Source organism: Trichoderma evansii, assembly GCF_050947405.1.
Source record: "Trichoderma evansii strain SZMC 28006 chromosome Unknown GGI43scaffold_7, whole genome shotgun sequence".
Taxonomy (NCBI): domain Eukaryota; kingdom Fungi; phylum Ascomycota; class Sordariomycetes; order Hypocreales; family Hypocreaceae; genus Trichoderma; species Trichoderma evansii.
Genome location: NW_028145199.1, coordinates 121714 through 143177, shown reverse-complemented (window position 1 = coordinate 143177; position 21464 = coordinate 121714). Strand labels below are relative to the sequence as shown.

General features: G+C 50.5%; 4 protein-coding genes and 1 non-coding gene across 5 annotated transcripts; 3 read left to right on the top strand and 2 right to left on the bottom strand.

The window, feature by feature from the left end:
* Nucleotides 1-926: 926 nt before the first annotated feature.
* On the top strand, nt 927-4608 carry GGI43DRAFT_340097 (uncharacterized protein). The gene is made up of 5 exons (XM_083202111.1): nt 927-1321; nt 1395-1713; nt 1765-1944; nt 2010-3306; nt 3368-4608. Exons 1-5 carry the CDS (start codon nt 1163-1165, stop codon nt 4092-4094), a joined length of 2682 nt encoding a protein of 893 aa, XP_083061508.1. The 5' UTR covers nt 927-1162; the 3' UTR covers nt 4095-4608.
* On the top strand, nt 4296-4398 carry GGI43DRAFT_t91. Its single transcript has one exon. It is a non-coding gene; the product is annotated as a tRNA-Ala (tRNA).
* A 2959-nt stretch (nt 4609-7567) lies between the features above and the next one.
* GGI43DRAFT_340102 (uncharacterized protein) lies at nt 7568-8726 on the top strand. Its single transcript, XM_083202112.1, has 2 exons — nt 7568-8442; nt 8670-8726. Exon 1 carries the CDS (start codon nt 7659-7661, stop codon nt 8163-8165), a length of 507 nt encoding a protein of 168 aa, XP_083061507.1. The 5' UTR covers nt 7568-7658; the 3' UTR covers nt 8166-8442; nt 8670-8726.
* Nucleotides 8727-11509: 2783 nt separating this feature from the next.
* On the bottom strand, nt 11510-12026 carry GGI43DRAFT_340106 (uncharacterized protein). Its single transcript, XM_083202113.1, has one exon. It carries the CDS (start codon nt 11913-11915, stop codon nt 11559-11561), a length of 357 nt encoding a protein of 118 aa, XP_083061506.1. The 5' UTR covers nt 11916-12026; the 3' UTR covers nt 11510-11558.
* Nucleotides 12027-17147: 5121 nt separating this feature from the next.
* Nucleotides 17148-18029, bottom strand: GGI43DRAFT_340231 (uncharacterized protein). The gene is made up of 2 exons (XM_083202114.1): nt 17772-18029; nt 17148-17707 (listed from the first exon to the last, which is right to left on the bottom strand). Exons 1-2 carry the CDS (start codon nt 17877-17879, stop codon nt 17312-17314), a joined length of 504 nt encoding a protein of 167 aa, XP_083061505.1. The 5' UTR covers nt 17880-18029; the 3' UTR covers nt 17148-17311.
* Nucleotides 18030-21464: the final 3435 nt, after the last annotated feature.

The window sequence follows — 21464 nt, the reverse complement described above, 5'->3', positions numbered from 1 at the left end:
CCACAGATGATGTCTGCATGGACCACCCAGACAGAGGAGTATAGAAGGGACCAACCTCAGCAGGTGGCCTTCCAGGAATGCGTAGACAGATTGGCCATAGTCGCTGATGAATAGAAAGTAACCGCCGACGCTGATGATGGCGACAATAAGCGGTAAAATCTCATTCGTAAGCCTGGCTGGAAGCATCTATGAAAGTCCTCCAGCAGAGCTGCGTAGAAGCCAAACGATGACTTCGAACTCAGGCTTTTGACAAGAGAATGCGGGCAGTTCAAGATGAACGGATCGGTGAGGCGGTTCGCAAAATGAATAAGAAAGAGAGGGCATGAGGGATGTTTCGTTTTAGCAACTCACCAAACACAACGACGCCTTAGCAAGTGAAGACAGGGTAAACTACGCTCTGTCCGAAGAAGATGAAACGTCCTGGGCGATGTCTCTTCTTAACTAATTTCTGGTCAGCCCCAACTGGAGATGGAAAGGAGAAGATCTCTGCCCGCGATCTAAGATGAGGGGCTGTAGAGACTGCTTATGGAAAGTCCCCGGCCTGAGAAGACGAGCCCAACGGTCTGCAAGACTCTCGCGCGTCTGACAGTAATGGGTTTTCAACACACTTGATCCCTGTCTAGTCGAAGGATCCTCAAAGCAGAACAATATGAAAGTACGTACCGCCGCCAAATGGTTTGTTTTCTCCAGATGGATCCCATTGTCTTGCCGCTGGTTGGTGGGGTATTCAAAGAGCAATGCCAGTGACATGTGCCCGCACCTGCGCCACGAAATGAGGGGTTTTAACCGCCGTTAGGCGCGCACACGCTGCCAACAGCCACTGTACGCATAGGCGCCAGCCTCAGCTGTAGAGTATGTGGCGCAGCAGATGCCGCGCCAAAAGCTGCAGGTGAGTGACGTTGAAGTTGCCAGCTACTTGGTACCTGAGAGCTCAAATGCTGGCATCATCAAAAAAAGGTGAACTTGATCCGACTTGCGCAAACCGACGCGCCCTCACCCCCAGCGACTTGATATCATGTCCTGCGATGCCAGCTTATACTATACTCAGCATTGATGCTATTTACTGAGGCTAATCCTCGCCATTTCCTTTGAGTGACCAAGCAGACAATCGCCTGATCGTCCGTCATAGCTGCAGCTACCGAGGGTGACTGGAGACGCTACCATGGCGACAGCAACAGAGCCACAGCAGCTTAGCAGCGCCATTATATCATTTACCTTGGATAGAAATTTCCCTGAAGATGCCGCCGCACTTCTAGCAGTCTCGGAGACTGATCTTGGTCCTACGATTGCAGCTCTGGATAAGGCTAAAGTGGATATTGAGGTACAGAAACTGCTGCCAAAGTTGAACTCCCCCTCTGGCAATGCATCCTGTTTTTAACACCAGATCAATTTAGGCCGAAATACATACCATAAACGAGGAGACAAAAGATGATATTAGCTCGTGGGTTAAAAACTCAAAAGTCTTACAAGAGGACATCATCCGATCGAAAACCATCGCCAACGAGATCATCCTCCAATCAGAGGCCCCTGAAGTAACTGGAGAAGCAATCCTAGATGCAGAAGAGAAAGCCGAGTTTCTTAATCGAGAAGTCCAATACAGCCAACAAATGCACAGCGTCCTGAGACGGATCCAGCATGTCAATCAACTCCTCGCCGAAGTCGAGCAGGCAAGTCGGGAAAGACGCGTTTTGGATTCACTGCGGCTGCTTGAGAGTACGTTTTCTCCTAACTCAGTCAGTAAACTGTGGCTAACTTGAATGAAAGAATCATGGGCGGCCCTTGACGACGTGGGGGTCAGCAAGACTGCCCGAGTGATGAAGCTGTTGGATTTGAGAGCTTTTGAGCTGAAGTCTGATATTCACCAAGTATTTGACCATGTTTGGAAAACCCTAGTGCAGATCGACACAGACTCTGGGAAAGTTGCCATCTACAATACGCGTGAAGGTTCGTTATATAACTTACATATATCTCTTTACTCCCTTTGGGCAACTTTTGCTGACAGCTGACAGATGAAAAAATGAGTCTGGAAGATGCTGCCATTGGCTTACAAGCTTATAAAGAGGTCGATGAGAGAATGGAGCAGCTGTGGCATAATTTGGATGCGGCAGTGGTATCACCACGCATGGATGCTATGAGATCAAGCATCCCGGGCATCAAAGTAGAGGGAGACGTGCTGGAACTTGCAGGGTCTTCCGATGGCTCAGCAGAGTCTCTTTTGTCTGACCTCGAGCGGATTCTGACATTTATTTCTCAAAAATTACCAACTGATCTACTGCGACCCTTGGTCAATGTTATGATGAACGACATCATATCCAAACTGACCCGAGAATGGCTCAACCCTGCTGTTCCTTCAGGACTCAGAGACCTAGATCAGTTCCAGGCCTTGGTTTCAAGACTGAAAGACTTTTGTGAGGAGTTACAACGCAGTGGATACACCGGCTTCGAACAGATACAAGACTGGGCCAGTAAAGCACCCACAATATGGCTTGAGAAATGCAGAGAGACTTCCCTCAACAGCGTCCGAGCCAATCTTACAGGCGGTATTGGACAATCAAAACGGGTTGAAAAGATTGAGAGACAGATGGTTTCAATAGCTGAAGGAAAGGAGCTCTCTAGAACAGGGGCTGGGGCTGTTGCCGATACAAACGACTGGGGAGAAGACTGGGGAGAAGCTTGGGATGATGACAAGGCAAACAAGCCGACAACTGAGGCGAACAACCAAAAAGAGGCACCTGGTGGAGATGATGACGATGCTGCAGATGCTTGGGGGTGGGATGATAACGAAGATGCGAACAAAGATACGAAAATGGAAGACGCGCCAGCGCAAAAGGGAGCTGCCGAAGCCGAGGATGGAGACGATGGTGCTGATGCATGGGGTTGGGGGGATAACGATGATGCAAACGAAGATGAGAACCAGGCAGTAGAAGCCAATAAGACTACTGAAACACAAGGTGAGGATGATGGTGCCGATGCCTGGGGCTGGGGTGATGATGGTGATGCTACAGCTGCAGCTCCCGCCCCAGCGCCTACATCAACGGCTCGCAAGACGAGGAGGCCAAGCAAAGCCAAGGAAGAAACAAGAGAATTGGTTTTCAAAGAGACATACAGCATTTCGTCAATGCCTGAACCTGTTCTCGAGCTGATATTCTCCATCTTGGAAGATGGAGCGGCTCTGACAAAGGACACCGACGAATACAGCCTGTTAACTGCAACAGCACCTGGCCTTTTCAGCTTGCCTACATTCGTTTTGGCACTATTCCGAGCTATTTCACCTCACTACTATTCGTCAGATGCTGGAGGCAACATGTAAGTCTAATAGTAGCACCGCAAACTTCAACCCTCATCAAATAATTGACAAAATATCCAGGTTTCTATATAACGATGCCATGTACTTGGCAGAGAAATTATCTGACTTCTCTCTGGCCTGGAAACAACGCGAGGAGCTAACGCCTCGTGCGCGGAGCATGCTCCGTATCGACAATGATGTTAGGACACTCAGGAGCTTTGCGAACCGTAGCTACGGAAATGAAATGAGCCTCCAGAAAACGATATTGCATGATCTCCTTGGAGGTTCGCAGAGCCTAGCACAACAAGACGATAAGGATTCCTCGATCGAGGCTGGAACAGCACGAATTCGAAGCGTGGCTGCGACGTGGGAGCCGATTTTAAGGAGATCTGTCTGGTCTCAAGCTGTCGGGTCACTGGCGGACTCACTTGCGTCACGAATTATATCAGATGTGCTGGAGATGTCTTCTATTGGACAAGAAGAGGCATTCAGTATTGCCCAGCTCATCGCTTTGGCAACAGAGCTTGATGACTTGTTTATACCCAGCAAACTGGCTGGCACAGCACCAGTGGCAGATGAAATGCCCACAACAGCTCAATATGCGCCAAGCTGGCTACGTCTCAAGTATCTTGGCGAAGTGCTGCAGAGCAACCTCAACGAGGTCAAATTCCTGTGGTGTGATAGCGAGCTGAGTTTGTATTTCACGGTGGATGAGGTAATTGATCTGATACACGCCAGCTTTGAGGATAATGCGAGAACAAGGGGAACGATTAAGGAGATTAGTGCCAAAGAGCCATTAGCCAGATGACGGAACTTGGGCGCGATGAATGAATGAATACAATGAATAATTTTACTCTTATATGATTGCTACAGTGTTCTTCCTCTGTTTATTTCATGTTGAGCTTTCTCACTTCTCGCAGAGGCTAGAGACAAACTTTGGCGTAACTTCGATTTCCGCGCGATAGCTTCATGAGGCTCTTGTCCTCACGGTTCTTCAACAACAAGACATGGGCGGATGGTTTAGTGGTATAATTTTCCCTTAGCATCAAGCGACCTTCTGGTTCAGCTTAACCGCATGGGAAAGGTCCGGGGTTCGATTCCCCGTTCGTCCAGTTGTTTCTTTCTTTTTTGCATTTTTTTTTTTGCCACTTTCCCCCTATTTTTTTTTAATGAGAGCAGTGTCAAAAAAATGCATTCTAGAAGCCAGCTGACTATGCCGTAATTTTATCTATTTTGGGATTTTCAATGTTTCTTTTTTTAATTAAAAAAAATTGCCGAGACGTCAAAACATTAAAATCCTTGCAAAATTCGCCTCTCGTCTAGCTCTGTACAACCTTTCTAGAACCATTTTCCAAAGGTGTAATGGTGTGTGCATATATGGGCATGTGCACGGACAATTTTTTTTCTTCCTCTTCGTCTTGTACTATACTTCATATCAACAACACCTTTTTAATTTAATTTAATTTAAAATGACAAAAAAAAAAATTTTGCCAAAAGAAGAGGTGTGCAATTTCAATCCTTTCGATAGTCTCTTGTCATGACTCGGTCCTGCATGCTGAGATGGCTGTGTGGGAACGGGTTTCTTTTCTTTTTTCTGTTTCTTATCGTGTTGGCTTTACTTTATTCAGAGGAGTGGGTGGCAAATTTTCCTTTTTTTCCTTTTTGGTTTTGTTTTTTCCTCTTTGCCTTTTTGCCATTGAGATTGCATTAATTCTTGATTTAGCATGACTACGAGGAATTGTGTTGAATAGTACAAGCTGTTATCTTTCCCAATTCATGTATCTTGGCCATTGGGTTTAAGCTCTCACTAACAAAGGACTTGTCAAAAACTTTCCCATGTTAAGCCCAATCCCGGCTCATCAGCCAATCAAGTTAGACAAACTCCGTAGGTCTTCGGTATTCGATGCCCCATATAACCGGCACTCACCGCCATCTACGACTTATACTGCCGCCTGTCTTATACATAAAATGAAGAAGAGATACATCACCATCCATGCATTAGCATTTCTCACAATTTCGCCATTCTCGTCCAATATTTGTCTAGCCTTCTTTTCTTCTGTTTCTCCCTATAGTACTCCGTACTTGGCCTGAATTCTTCGTATCTTTCTCTCACTTTGACTCTCTCTCTATCTCTCCCTTGCATCCCGGAGCCCGGCCCCTGACTCACATCGGCCTCTCCAAGCATCCCTACTCCGAGTCATTGATTCGTTCATTCTGAAATTCAGCTCAGCTCAGTTCAGCTCTCTCGGCCTTCTTCCTTCATCCCCCTTGCCGACAATCTGCATTCGCCAAGGCCGCTACCCGCTGCCAACACGGACGAGTAGTATACTCCGTCCGAGACCTACTAATCGTACGAGCAGAGAGGTACTGTAGTACTCGGTACCGCTAGCAGTAGCAGCTGTAGTGGTACATACATACCAACTCACCCTCCCCCCCTTGTCCACAATCGCAATTTGATCATCATGATCTTTCTTTCCGCGGACGGATTCGACGGCACGCGGAGACACTAGCCAGTAGTGACGGTGCTACTGCTCCTGCAGGACAACCTACAAGGATTTTCTTCCAGGGAATAGTAGAAAAAACAACAACAAATAAGCATCCCCTGCCCGGTCTTTGCAGTAGCGCATGATATTCATCAGCCTTGCAAAGACACGTCAGCCCTTTTTTTTCCTTTCTGTTCATAAAAAGCGATAGCACTGTACTTTGTATTAGTATTAAGTACCAATACATACGCAACAGGCAGCAAAGGGAAATCCTCCGTTCCCAACTGCCGTGTAATACACAGGGGATATACTCATGGCAACTGGGCACCGTAAGCAGCTTGTCTCAGGAGGATTACCTCCCAGACCCCGGAGAATTGCTATTTTTACTGTTGTGCCTTCTCTGCCTAAAGTAACGATTGGGTCTACTGTATGGCTGGCTTGACTGATACGAGTAGCTGTAACATTGATATGTGAGCATCGCCAGCCTCACACTCACGGTGACCTATCACGAGCAACGTCCACCGCTCTTCCCAGCCAAGCTCCTGAAGAGAGACGAAAAGGCAAAACTAGGCTCGCTTGAGTCTAGATTGCACCGGCGCTGCTCAAAACTAATGCACCCTTTTGCCTTTTTTACTACTACGCAGTAGTTCTGTTTCTGATCTACGGTCCGGATGGCGGTTCCTGGTGCCATCTCGCGATAGGCCGCTGACTACCCGTATGCTAAAACTTACTTTGCGATTTTCGTCGTCTCCGACACGCTGGTTAGCAGTTCGTAGCAGGAGGACCAGTGGTACTAGTGGGAGGCCTAGCCAGGCACAGCAACAAGTCCTGCTTACTGGGGGACCCAGCAGTGAGGGAGCCACGCATGAAAGAGCATGGCATTTCCCCAGATTTTCACTTCCCGGCCCCTGAGATTGTCCACAAAACGGGCTGGGGTGGACACGGGATTGATTGCCTTTCTCTTCTGCGCCCGTCTCTGCTTTGGAGTCATTTTACGGTACACGAGACCGCATGTGCGCGCGCATTAGGCCATATCCTGTCCTTTCAATGCACACGCCTCCCCCGTTTTGAACTTAACAAGCAGCAGTACTAGTATCATGTAGAGTAACAGGCATGTACTTGACCTGTCGTAACTCATACTCTCTGTAAATGGCATAGCCCACCACCAAAAAGGCAGAATGGGAAGAAAAAGAAAAAGCCACCAACAGCAGCAGCAACACCCTTGCTAGCTGGACGACTGGGCTGAAAAAAGAGTAGAAATCCGAGGCAAGGGATCAATCAGTGGGAGCTCGTAGGATCAGCAAGGACTCGGGTACCGAGCTATTGGAAAAGGTAGTGCCAATAGTGGTCAGTGACCAGGGGGAAATTGACTTACCGCCTAGAAATGTTTATCCATGCCTCCTCCGGTCAGCACAGTGAGGCTGGCCACCGAAGCTGCCGCGGCGAACCTTTCCCTGCATACTGATGATACTACTGCTTGTAGCTTTCACCACTACTGCAGAAAGAGGGCCCTTGGCGGAGAAATGTCTTTCTTTTCGGTCAATCATGCGCCAAGGCTGGCAGGCTGCCTTGAGCCAACCGATCGTGATCCAACCAGGAAACTGGATGCTGTTCTCCAGAGCTTTATTGGCATCCCCTTCATCCATTATGTGGGCTATGGCTCCTTCGGAATGACGTTGTGTACGAACCACATGCACACTCTGTAGCGGCAGTGGCACAAGTTTGACCAGATTGAGCCATCGGGTGGGTCGCCGTCAACTTTCCCCTCTGTGACACACGGGACGAAACGAGGACTCGCACTCCATGAGCATCTGGGTAGGACTCGTACAAGGGAGATAGGTAGGTAGACACCCAAGAAGCTCGTAAAATCCAATGAGAGACTGTGATCCATGACTGCCAGCCATACCGGAGCCAGCTCCGGCAGAGCAAAACAGATTGGATGTCAGTGCAAGTATGGCTTGCGAAGACTGAGTTCTCCGTCTGTATTGGCACGACAGCACTTGCGTAGGATTTGTCGCGTACAGCTGCAAATATGTGCATGCATGCGCATGATTGAATCGGACCATCTCTTGGAGTGTGCTTTAGAAACGGCACGCCGCCAACGCAGCTTGTGCTGTGTGCGATTACTCACACACAGGGCGCTCTGCTCTGTTCCGTTATCCAAATATTGCCACCAGCACCATATTCCGCTTTATTTCCTTCGTAAAATGTCTTGCCCGCCATACAACCCGTCATATGCAAGCTCAGGCCGTCACGCCCGTCTGTCTTTGCCGCTGCTCACTGCATCGGCTCACCTAAGCCGTCAACCTTCCTTCCTTAAGGAACCTTGTAAAAGCCATTGCGACGTCGATTGCTTAGATGCTTTTTTCCATCAACTCTCTTTTGCTTATAAGTAGTATGTCGTAAACGACGGCTGGCCCATAGGCATACGCGTACAGGTACAAGTAAGCATCGGCGCGTCAGCTCTCGTTTGCATCGGACAACCTGACGCATGCACATGCAGTCAGCGTCTGTTCACTCTCGCAGGGTCGGTAGATAGTTCGACCACTTTCATCGTTCAACAGGAGATATCCGGTGGTCCATGTCTTCTACCGACAGCCGTACTGGTGAAGCGGCCTTGTAGAGATACGGATCAGCGTCGTGACGCGAGCTACCAAGGGCTGGCATGTTTCGGTGAGCTTCTTCACAGGTCCCTCTGCATCGCATAACGCTTACACAGAGGAATGCGCATGGTGGCAGCGGGCAGCAGAAATTCTGAGTCCTGAGGCCGGCGAAAATGAAGCTGTAGTCAGTCGCAGCATCGCTAAGCCCCCATGCAGCAGCCCGCCATGCATGCTGGCAATGGGTGGCCGACTTTATGGCCACGAAGCGGCTTGCAGTTCATCTTCAGCGTGTTCAAGTCGCCCGCCGCCCATGCCGATCTCGTAAAGCCTGCTGTGATGATTCTTTTGATGGATTCGAGCTTGCATGCCTTATGCTCCTTCACATGTATATATGGAAGTACTTAGGTCCATACTTGGTAGATAGGCATAAGATAGCTCCCTTCTGCCGCCGCTTGATCTGCAGGTAGAGCAGTAATTCATTATCTTAGTAAGCTTGCTAGCTTTTGCGTTCGCTTAACTCAAAGGCATCGCGATTGTTCACATAAAAAGAAAAAAAAAAAGGTATCGCTCATTGGGGTCTTCAAAATCCAGCCGCGGCTCACCCAGCACTGCGAACTTCAGTAATCAGAGCTACTACTACCCGTACATACAAACGGGCTGTAGCTGCAGAATTAGCTCAGGCATAGCCTTACATACCAGTGGTACAAGCTGGTGAGAAATGACAAGTCGCTGCCTTGTGAAACAAATATGATGGCAGTGAACAGGCTTCCAGGGCACTAAAAGGCAGAGAAATGACTGTACGGGTAAGAAGTCGGAGAGGACCGTGCCGTGGTTGACACCTCATAGTTGCCATACCATCAGCATGAGGACTAGCAGCGTTTGATAGGCTGGCGCAGTTTACCGCCAGCGATCCCTAATGCGCACCGCGGGCCATAGTGCCCGCTTGGACACATGCTTCGTATGCGTACGCGAGTGATGTTCAATCCCTGGCTACTCTACTCTGTGATCATTATTTGGTAGAACTTGCCCGTTAGGAACCAGCAGGCTGCTACACTGTACTGTGCTGCACGGCACCACTGCGCCACGTACGAGTGTATGTAGCCCGTCCCATATCGTGCACGCCGCATTATCTCCTCATCCATATGTCCCCACGGCTATAAACGGAGTTTTAGGTCCGTAAGAAGCACGTTGATGTCGATAACGTGGGTCTTTCCAGCGGTAGCAATAGTTATGCTGCGGTGTCCAAAATGACATGCCGAGTTCACCGAGCCCCCTGTTTTCCAGCTGCGCTATCCGTCCCAGGAGCATGGCCGGCTAAGCACAAGGCTGAGAGGCGATACTTGTCGCCCATGTATATTTTCTAAGGCAGGTACTTCGTTCCTACGAAGTACACAATTGGTCTTATCCACAGCACAGATCTGTCAAGCTGCCACGGTTCAAATCCCATGGTTCGCTGATTGCTGCTAGTGTGTTTGCCAGGCTCTCATCCACCCTGATCCCTCTCATTATTTGCAACCGCGAAGGATAGCAAGTAATTGCTTAAGGTATTTTGGCATCGAGTACCAACGTGAAGCAGCGTTTCTCATTTCACGTATAAATAGCTCCATCTGTACGGACCAAGGTGCTTAGCGATTGCCGAAAGCGAAGGGGTAGGGTCCCCCTATTCCCAGCTCGCATCACCAGGGTGTCTCCCCTGTTGACGAGAAAGCCGGAGCTGGGGAGGGGGGTAAGTCGACAAGCTCCTATCAGCACCTAGGGGTACAGGTAAGTGTACAAAGGAAGACATCAAGGGCTATCTTTAGCAGTCCGTTGCTCCCAAAGCCTAGAGTTGTTTAGGCTTTTCAATGATTGCCTCGCTTTCCAGCACTAACGTTTTCGCTGTATATTAGCTGAATTGTTTGTACCCGTGGTGTGACCCCCGTGAGAGACAGGTCGTGTGATATATGGTGCCATAAATAGGAGTTCAATGTTTGAGATTTCCGGTCCTCCTGTGTTCCCGCTGCCGCTGCATTCATTCTCGCGGTCTCATTTCCTTCTTCTTCGTCATCTACGGAGTACAGTGCTGTAAGACGTGCTGGCAGTGGTCAGAGTATTCTGCACAAAGATACACGGTCAGAGACGGGACTCTGCATAAATACCAGCAGCCAAACGAATAGCGCTCATGCATGCTGCAGCAGGCCAGCCAGCCACGAAGCGTCCTTGCAGGAGTATAAAAAAGGAACCACTTGCAAGCCAGCCTCACTCGGACAAATTCTGCCAGCGAAGGGGGGTAGGACGCACCAGTGGCATCATGTTCAGCACAACTGCTGCCCGGTGCTGCTGTCGCTGCTGCTGTGTGGTTGTCGCACGTCCAATTCAAAACAAGGCTTATGGATGGTTGGCTAGCTCACCCTCTGCTAGGCTGACAGCAGCTATTTTTCGACAATGCGACGGGAGCGAATTTGGCTGAGAGAGTCAAAAAGATGATATATGAGATGATGAAAGAGCCAAGCATCGTCGTTGGTGCGTGTTGGTGAGCTGAAGCAGCTTAAGCCACCCTCAGCCCTGCGCGGCACAAACTGCTTCCCACCAAGTTACCCGATCCGGCAGCCGGACAAACAGGAGGATGGGCAGCCGCAGGAGACCCAGAGGTTCTTGGTGCGCTCGCCCGCTTATTCTCACTGCATAATATCTGGTCAGAAGATCGAGATACGCAGCGCCCCAGGAAAGCGGTTAGGGCGCCAGGATCGCGGTGGAGAGCGATGGTGGTGGTAGTGCTCAGCAATAGCGCGCACTTCTGAAATCCCCAATGCTGGTACAGGCAAAAAATGGAGCCAATATAGCATCGTCACATTCATTCCCTTCGGCCTGCCCAAAGGGAAAAATGGCTCAGTCCACAATGACTTACCCATACGGTCCTACACATGTCTCATGCCCATGCCCATGCCCATGTTCATGCCGTACCAGCAAGAAGGATTCTCTTTGCCAGGCACCTAAGAGTTACTCGCACATAGAGACGGATAGTGCACCAACTGAGCAATCCCTCTTCAGCCCCAGCATCGGGATAAAAGAAGGGAGCAATACTAGTGCTAGTGATAGTGGCGACTGACGTGGAAGAAAGACATCAGCCAAGGCGCAACTCGGGAAAGCCCGCCGCCTCAGCCGCCAATTGTAAGAGAGAAAAGTTCTAGAAACCCCCATCTCCAGCTAGCTGGAATGCCCACCCATCAGCTCCTCCTCCTTCCCCGCGACAGGCTTGGACACCAGTAAAAGCCGGGAGGGTAAGGGAAAGCCAATCCATTGCTTCCTTCTTCTCAATCGCTCTCGTTGGTGGATGGCTGCAACCGGCTGTCTATGGTGACACGACGCGGTGTTGACGTGTGGGGATTGTTTATGTCCGCGTGCAAGTGTAAAGCTATATGCATGGCTGGGCTGCATGATGCTCGTCCTAAATGCTGGCCGTGTGGAGAAAATATCTTTGCCAGCCAAACGGCGGGCCAGACCCGGCTTCCAATGCAGGCAGCATTTATTATGAGTTGGACTAGGAGGGGGTTCATCTTCCATCAACTGACTTGACCTGACTGAAGGTGCGCGTCTCCCCCACAGTGTAGTTCACGAACACCCCGTAGCACAAAGATTTGGTACCTTCGATGCTGTCGTGGCAGCCGCTGGTGCGTCCCTAGCACCTCTCGTCCCCAGTCAATTCGTCATTCAGCAGCCCATTTCCTGCATATCAATCAAGCTGGCCGGTCAGTCCAGGCGTTAGCCGACATCAAAAGCGTCACTATGCTCTCATTGTGGTGCGCACCATTGCAATGCACACCACACCCCTCGAGAAATCGATTCGGCTGTACTTGCTCTGCATGGTATCCCTTTTGGCATCTACAACCTCCAAGTACAGGTGGAACGTATATACATCGTGGTTTAACAGAGCTGGTACTCCGTCCTACCAGATTGCATCCCCCCCTCCAGCTACACACGCGCATCCGGTATGATTTGTCCGGTAAATCTGACGGAAAAAGGCGGCCACGCTCTTGGCATAAATTATGATATACAAGTCATACCAGCCACTTGGAAACCCCAAACAAATGGAACTTCTGTCGCTGGCGATGTAACAGGGAGACGAAACAGTTGCTTCCATGAGTCCCGGGCACCCTGTATTATTACGCAGTGCCTGCGTGCGCTCAAGGCCCCTTTAAGACGCCCAACCATCACATAGCCTTGCTCCACTCCAGCACCAAGATGAGCATGTATGCATTACGGTATCGTCAAAGTTGCCTTATCTGCTCTGAATTTATACCCAATAGTTGCCACTCCTGCAGCATGCTTGTAAGGAAATAGAAAGAAAGAGAAATGGCTTGAGGACCCCTTGCCAAAACGATAGTCAGCCTTGCAAAAGATGGGGCGGGACATGGCAGCGCATAAGAGCCATCCTTCCAGATCTGCTCAAAAAATAGTGAGCAGAGTTGGGGTCGATAATGCACCCGATCCGGCATCCTTGGTTAATAAGTAGATACTGAGTGTGGCTGAATTTTGCTCCCCCTTTCTCGTGTACAAAGGGGATAGAATTTCCAATGGGTGGCCGGAGGGCCGGACATAACTATAATAGTCATATCTGAGCAGGATAAACTGCAGGATAATAAATAATTGTCGAAGAAACTTGAGGTGATATTAACTTTTTTGTGTCTTTGAGAGTTATATGCAGAAGTCGTCAGACAGATGCACAATGCTGCAAGGGAAGCACGATTAGTCTCACGTCTAATGCATTGTCCTTCTCTGCAAGCCAAACCCGTGACCTGCCATCTGCAAGACCAGCACAAGGCAGCCTCCCGTCAAGTCAAGACAATCTATAGCTTGTGTAGCGATAGCCCAAAAGGAAAGCGGGCACAATTGTGCAAGTGTATTAATTAGAATGTTCCTTGCTCATCGCAATGCGAGGCGACGGAAGTTGCAAATCTCCTGATTATTCGCGAACACACGAAATGCTTGAAGGGCAGTGGGCCCATAACTTTTTGATAAAGCTGGATTTCTTGGAATCTGTGAAGACGGCGACCGGAGCAGCCATCATTATGGTCTTCGCCGCGTAATTTGTCTCGGCGCGTGCAATTGGAGCCATGGTCACTTCCGAAAACCTCCGTAGCATTGGCAACTGATTGACAACAAGAGAGACCACCATAAGTGAGCCACGACAACAGGTCTCCTGAGAACAGGATAGCTGTACATGAACCCACCATTTCGTTCCCGCGAGTGCCGCCAGTAACCAGCAGCAGCGGCAACTCCACGCCTTCAAATCGCGTAGCGACCCTTGCAACTCAGGCGGCCAGGGTCGTGGCAGCACAAACAAGACTCTTATCGGCAGATAAGGTGTGATTGTAGACGATCGGACGCGGGTGATGGCCGTCGGCAAGACCAGGACTTAAGGCCTCCCCCGCATCGATCCCGCCCAAATGGATGAGGCTTCTTCACCTCGTAAGCGATCCAACCGCGTCGCGCCGCCAACTCGTGCCGCAGCCATCCCGCCGACAAGCTGCTTCTTTGCTATTACTCAGCATGTACTGGCATGCTTGCGATCTTGCAGGCGCATATGTGCTAATCTGATGCTGTTGGAGGTGAGTCTCAAGCCGCATCAAGGATTCATATGCCCTGCATAAAAGCATGATATGACTTAGAATCGATAACCTGGTTGCAAACTGTAGATGGTAGTACAGGTTACCCCCCTCCCAGGAGAATTGCGGTTTTAATTGCGAAAAAGTGGAATACAGCTATTTCATCTTGTTGCCCTGGTTTGACCGGCCACTGTTTCGTATATGCACCCAGAGGATTTGGAGTGCATAGAGAGCGACAGCAGACGAACGGAGCCCATGGTTCCGCTCTTTGATGCGCGTGCCGTCTAGTAGAGAGGGGACAGAGCATAATTTACCATATGGCTGAAGAGGTTGGTCGCATGCAGATTTATGCAGTCCGAAGGCGGGTAGGATTCAGGACGGAGAATGCAGGAGTGTGTAGCAATGGTGCGGATGCTCTGCATTGGACATGGCAGGGGATGAGATTGCGCCCGCGACACGATGTGTTGCTAACGTGAGGCTGAATGGCCCTTTTCGCTCAGCCTTTGAGTAGTCAAGCGTGTAAGAAACCGAGCCTCATAGGTGTGAGCTATAAGCATCATCATGTCATCCAACGCATTGCATGGCGCAGCTGATGATTTGTTTTGCATAACGATTTATAAGCGCTGGTCAGAGAGACTCTTATGTGCCACAGTCTGGTGTTATGTTTCGGATAGCGTGCACGGAAAAGTGCTGCCCATTTGATAAGTCGAAAGGCTACAAAGAGTCATGTCGTTAGATTCCTTGTCCTCTTTCTTTCCAATTTTGTTCTTTCTTACTTTTCCTTGGTTGTTTGAATTCCAGGGAAGAAGATCAGATATGGAAAGATGATACTGAAAATCGCACACAGCATGCATTCCAAGTGTGTAATTCAACAAAAGAAGCTGATTAGATCTCCATATCGGGCAAGCATTGGCTGGGAGCTGGGATTGGTCGTGCAGTTTGCAACGGGAGTTTTTTTTCCTGTGCTTTGAGTCGCCAATATTAACTGGCCAAGAGCTCCGTAAGCCGTAAAAGGCAATTTATTCGCTGATTATATCTGAATGTCTGGTCATGCTGACCTAGTCTTAATCAAGACATATCCGACGCACCCGAGCCAAGACCAAGCTGAGAGGGCATCTTGGCTCTCGTTGTTACCTCTTGACAGCTGTTTTTTGAACGAAAACTGCTAGACGCTTCCTGCCAATACGACATTTTTGAGTGCAAGATGGCAAAAAGGGGGCGGCAGTGTGGGTGTAGGGAACGAGAGGGGGGGAGAACGCAACGTTAATGCCACGTTAATGCCGACCCTGTGCCTAGGCAAGAGGTTTTGTCTCAGAATAGTAGAGATTGAACAAATATGTGGTCATGAAGGGGAGAAAAAGGTATCAACATGCGAAGCGTGCCCCCTTGCCATGTTTGGCTTTAGTCGTGGCATATTCTATATCCCGTATAGAGAGGTTGAAAGCTACCTATTGACTAGTTAGCAATGCTGAGGCCCAAGGCTTTGCCGCTCAGCTCACCAAACATAAACGCCGTTCTGTTTGGGCTCCAAAAAAAAAAAAAATTATTGCAACTCAACCCGAAATGAAAGGAATGCTGAGGTTACAAAGCGTCAATCAAAGCGGTGTCCAATGTAACACCGGGAAATAGTGATGCTCCAACGCACTCATTATATGGATGTCAAAATTTGGCATGCCCACTTAGGCTAGATGCTCTATGCCTAGCTAGCTTCTAGGAGCAGAGAAGAAATTTTATTGGAATATTCGACTGCAGAGGAGCGGAGCTAATGTGCTAGCAGTTGACGGCCATTAGCGGCAACTTTGATGGAACCAACACTCTCAAGCCGCTATTATATGTCGTGGAATTATGTGCTAATAAGCACGGCGTACAGGATTGCAAATTTGTGCGGTGGGTGATGCCTTGGGGCTCCGGACCCGGAGACCGCGGTACAACTTGCTTTACGTCACAATCAAGGCCAAGGACCAATGGCATCTCCATAAGCGGCCGGCGAGACCCTACTTGGCGGTCCTGGTGATTTCTTTCTGGCTCCAATGAGCTGCAATCCAGCGCTGGCTTAGAGCAACAGTGCCCGACGAGGCCATATCAGTTGATGATAATCACGGCTCGGCAGCCAGGACCAGGGGAAGCCAATCCCTTACAGCCCCCGCGACGGAGAATGATTCGAGAAAGGCGTCTGTCTGGAGCAAACGTCGGGCTCTCTTTGGAGACGGCCATCTCAGAGGCGCCTCCAAAGCAGATCCCCAGTCAGGCTAGCAAGGTTGCGCTCTTCAGCCGATTGGGCGACTCCAGGGTTAGGACGTCATGGCGTCTGTGAGCTGCAGCGTGAAACGAGAACCCTGCCAACGTTGTTTATGTCTGGAGTCCCTTGCGCTTATATGTGGTCGCCAGGAAGTCGGCCGTGGCCTCTGATTGGCCCGGGCTGGTGGCGCCGTGCTGCCAGACTCGAGAATCTCTTCAAGCGAAAACGTGCATCGTAGCTGTGCTCGCCGTATCCGTCGTACGAGTACAGGTACACCGCATCTGATAGGCGCTGTCTTGAAGACAAATTACGTGACTCTCGGAGCCTTGTGTCTCGTCCGGCTGGGCACTTCTGTCTTGGGGCGCGGACTGGGCCCCGATCTTCAATGGCCTCATGACGCGATGAGCTCCGGTCTTTAAAAGTCGGTGAAATCTCCAGACTGTCCTCGTCGATGACTCTTACTCGTGCTGGTGAGGACAGGCAGGCGCTCCAGATCAGACCAGCCAGAGACCCCGCAGTTGGGTTGCATGGGTGTGTCTTGAGGCCTCGTCCGCCCGAAGCGCTTCAAGAAATCCCACGATGCCTGCTGCAGTGGCAGAAAGGCAGGTCATGGCCGAGGCGGCTGATTTGGCGACCAAGAGGCAGCAGGGCAAGGCATCGGGCCCTGGCTTGCAGAGACGATACTTGGTCGCACGGGAGGCAGTACTTCCCAAACAGCATGCATGCCACTAGTGCTCTCAGTACCCAAGGTCTGACGGCTTGTACTAGCCAAGGTAGCACCGACTAACAACTGCAGAGCACGGCAAATAATATCGTCTCCCGTCCCCAATTCGGGTTACCCTTTCTCTGCTTTTTTTTTTTTTTCGGTGACTGTGTGAACCAACTGCAATCAGCAGAGCCTGGTCTATCAAGACAGCTCAGGTGACGCCCTTGACCGCTCGGCGGCACGGATGCAGGTTCGCTAAATTCATCTGCAGGGCAGCTGCATCTGGGCATACAAGCAGTGGTATTGTGTGCGAGCTTACCGACTTGGAAGCACAGCACAGGTAATTCACTACAGTATGAGATACCTACAGGTACCTGCTAGGTTGGTGCGAGAACGTGGGCAGGTGCGACTACGAAGATAGGTAGGCTTTATACTGTAGGAGATACGGGTTTATATTAATAGAGTAGTACAAGGCTCTCGTACGAGTTGCACGGAGTAGCTGCATAGCAAGGGCAGTACCTAAGGCAATACTGGCATAGCTCTCTGCAACTTTGCGCAAGCCAAGGGCTAATGTACCTGCTAGTAATGTACAAGCACATCTACGACAAATACCTAGTGGTCCTCCGGCAGGGAAAGAGAACGAAGCTCCAGTAGTGACGCCATTTGGCTTGGGCTTTTGCAGAATAAACTGCCAGGGACCGGCGATACGAGTACGTACCGCCCTCAGGCCGCATGCGTCAACCGATATGGGTGTGGTTGCACAGCTACCTTCAGACAGATAGCCCAAGAAGCCATACAGAAGGAGCTGCGAGATACCTTAGTATGTACAAGCACGCACAGGTACGAGCAGGTAGCACCCGCGTTCTTACCTTAATTTTCGTGGCGGTGGGGGGACCGCTAATCACACGCCCCAGACCAGACCGCTGGAAACTCAGCGAAAGCGCCGAGGTCCTTGCTCCGCTAGGTCGGAGATCCATTAGGTTTTGGGCTCCTCTGATAATTTTTTTCTACCTGTGCCGTGTGGATGGATTGGAATGGAACGAGGATGAAGAGGGAAAAAAAATTGAACGAAGTGAAATGAAATAAGCGATGATCTCATCGAACGCTTAAGCTAACGCACCTAAGACAATTCGAAGCCGCCCTTTGAGTGGGATCGCATCGCCAACCGTGCTGGCACAGCCAGTGATATGTAGCTAAGGCTGCACTCATGATCCAATTCGATCAGACGCAATGCATCTCAGCCAACCTGTCAACGCAGTCGCCCGTCGAAGAACCACATACAGCTTCCTATTAAGAATGCCAATGCTTGTGCAGCTACCCTTAAATTAGCACCAAATGCGTGTCCCGTGAGAGGGAGGGCGAAAAAGGTAGGCACCACAAAACAAAAATACACACACAGCACAGCGAGGAATAAGAATACCAGAATCATAATGCGTCTTCCTATGTGCACATCTATGGCCCGTACACAATGAATTTGCTTGGGCTTACATCTCTCTTCCGTATCAAACTACACTTAACTTGCCGAATTTACGGAGTAATTTTGAGATATGATAAGAGGCTGAGGCAGCAAAAGTGCTGGGGAAAGCCGTCTATCATAGCCAGGTAAGCTAATATATACGGGGAAACTCGCCGTGGATATAATGGTGTGCGTAATTGAGAATTGTGTGCGATGGGTATAAATTCCCTAATTCTTTGCTCCCCACTTGCCTCGTAGATATACTTGGAGCATACAAGTGCTTGCACATGGGCGCAGTGTGAGAGGACTCTTTTATCTTGTGCGAGATAAGTACCAAGGACGATGCACATCTTCGGCTGCATGCGAGTCTCCGAAAGAGAGCTTGTGGCAGGTGCAACCGATCCACGCCCCAAGCCTCGTTCCTCTTCAGCCGGGGCGCGTGTACTGGTACTTGCGAGCCAAACATACACCTTACATGGCAGATATTGGAGATTGCATCTCAGCTTCCAAGGGCCTGGTGCCTACTTAGTCCTGCGTGCTATTTCATGTACGAAGGGGCGCGTGGCCATGGTGGGATTCAGACCCCAATTTACCCGCCAAGTCGGATAGCCAGAGTCAGCGGCAGACTGGTTGTCCCGTTGTTGCTCAGGGGGGAAAGGAGGACAGAGCCGCCTTCTGCTCGCTCCAGCGCAATACGAAGGCATCGCGCTAGCCTCTGCTCTGCTCTGCTCTGCCCTGCTCTGTGCCTACAAGTACTGCGCAGACGCGGTTGGCGGGACGCTGTGGACATCTGCAGAGCGCGCGGCCTCGGGCTCTGTGTAACGGCGTGTCAAATGTCAAGTCCAGGTAGGTGGTATTGAGCAGCAGCGGCTAGCAAGGTGAGACGACGAGTTTATTGAATCCGTCAGATGCAGAGGCCCAGAAGACATCGTCATCCGCCTCGGCGGCGCAGCCAGCAGATTGCGCGACCAGGTTAGGTGTACAGCGCTAGATGTGCATTGGTCCCCAAGTACGACGACGGCCGACTCTCAGGCAAACGCATCACGCACATATTCCATACTGACGGAGAAGCATCCACCGCGCATGGCTCCTCCGACTGGCCCAGATGCTCTGCCGCTGGCGAGAAGGCATCCATTCGAGGCTAGGGTTTTTTTCCTCTTTTCACTTGGATGGCGGGGAACTCCAAGACGGCCATCGGCTCAAAGAGCGTTCTTGGCAGTCAAGAGATCACTTGATCAGACAAGAACGGAGGGCAGGGACCCGTTCGTCTTGTTTCAATTCCCTAAAGCAGCAAGATAGGTGGCTTCCCGTGTCGTGGTGCATGTACTGGCTCTGATGTATGGATTACGATGCTTTAGTAGGTACAGTAGTCCAGCCCGCAGCCAAGGGGGACTTCGTATCCCGCAGCCTCAATTTGCACTACTGCGGCAGCTAAACTGATACTCGTCCACCAAGGTCGCAGTAGCAGTAGCAGCAGGACGAACCCAGGCCCCTCTTCTGTCACTCTAATTTTTTTTTCTCTCGGGGTTTCGTGCAGAAAGATTGTCGACGGCCAACAATAAAACGCCGGGGCCAAGCAGCTCATCTTCGCCGATCTCTGCTATCCCGTTGGTTGACTGTGCTGTTTCATCTTGTTCGCCGGGGCACACAATGGCGCTTACAGAAAAAACCGTTGAGCTGCTGTCATTCGCTCTTCACATGCACAACGTGATCACCGGGCAATGAGAGGGATCAGCACCTTAAAGCCACAGCCGTTTGTGCTTCCATGCAGTTGCAGGCTTTGTACGGACCGCTGGTAGAGCAGATAGAGCCAGGCCCCCGGAAATGTCCGAGAGGCGCCGCCGTCTAGAACCTGCTCTATCGTGAAGCTGCCAGTCAGGTGTAAGAGTCTATATGCTTGGGCAGCAGATATTACTACAACAAAACAGACGGTCTCAGTCATGATCCAGCGTGCAGCTTCACCGGTCTGAAGGGTCTAGGGGGGCGTTGTAAACCCAAGCTTTGATTGTCCGAGATCGCTGGTGTTGTCCTGACGTGGCAGCGCGAAGAGTGATCAGCTGCGCCAACAAAAGAGCAGCACGGAACCAATAAAGCGTCACCTCGCTGAAGCGTTATTGAAGCACAGCCGAGGATCATCATCATGAGGAACAAGTTGGGGGCCCAGAGAGAGGTGGATGTGACGAGTAAGAGGCTCAAGAGTTGACATGTTGCACGGACGTAGTCTCATAGGGTTGAGCAGACCTAAGCTTAGTAGCCCTTTGGCTGACATGCCGTGCATACCTGGCCATTAGATGAATTACTACCATCTATACATACACGTACGCATAAAAATGTCGATACATTTTAGATGGCGCACGCAATGATACGTGTAACAGAGCACTAGCAAGTGTCATGAATCGTCTGCCCTCGTCCAACATCTGACGTCTTCATGTACTCATGCCAAACCGCCGGGCCCATGGACAAGCCTCCGAATGCCATCTGTGATTCGCTGCCGGCGCCCTTGGATAAGATAATAATTACTAGGGACCAAGCTAAGAGCCCGGCGATCGCCATTGAGACATACTTATTCAACCATGATAATCAGGAGAGGCACAAATTGTCCAAATTCCCATGGTACTTTCGGTATGCCGGCGTGCCCAACTCTCAGGCCGGCTTATTCGAGATAGATTGCAAGCACACTGGCCGCCTATCGCCACCAGCTCCCCGGCAAGTTCTAGCCCAAACGAACAGGCTTCTTTTTTGTGCTCTTTTCTTTTTTTAACCCTTTTTCCCGGGGCCTCGATGCGATTAGTAACGGCGGCAGTACAGCCTGCCTGCCTACGTGCCTAAATGCTGCTACGAGGTGCTAGTACCAGTGAGCGTTAGCGGAAGAGCCCCCATGCAGCAGAGCGCGGGGTGGATAAGAAACTTAGCGCGAATCTCGAGGAGGGCTGGACACATGGCTGCTAAGGTACCCAGAGACGGCTGGTACCTCGAGTACAGCGCTCTCGAGGTATACCTGCAATGACCCCAATTGCTAGGCGCACCCTACGCCGGGGCTTCCGTCGTCGTCATTCCTAGTCCCTGGCCATCGCTAGAAATGCTGCTGCCCAGGCGTTAATCTCGT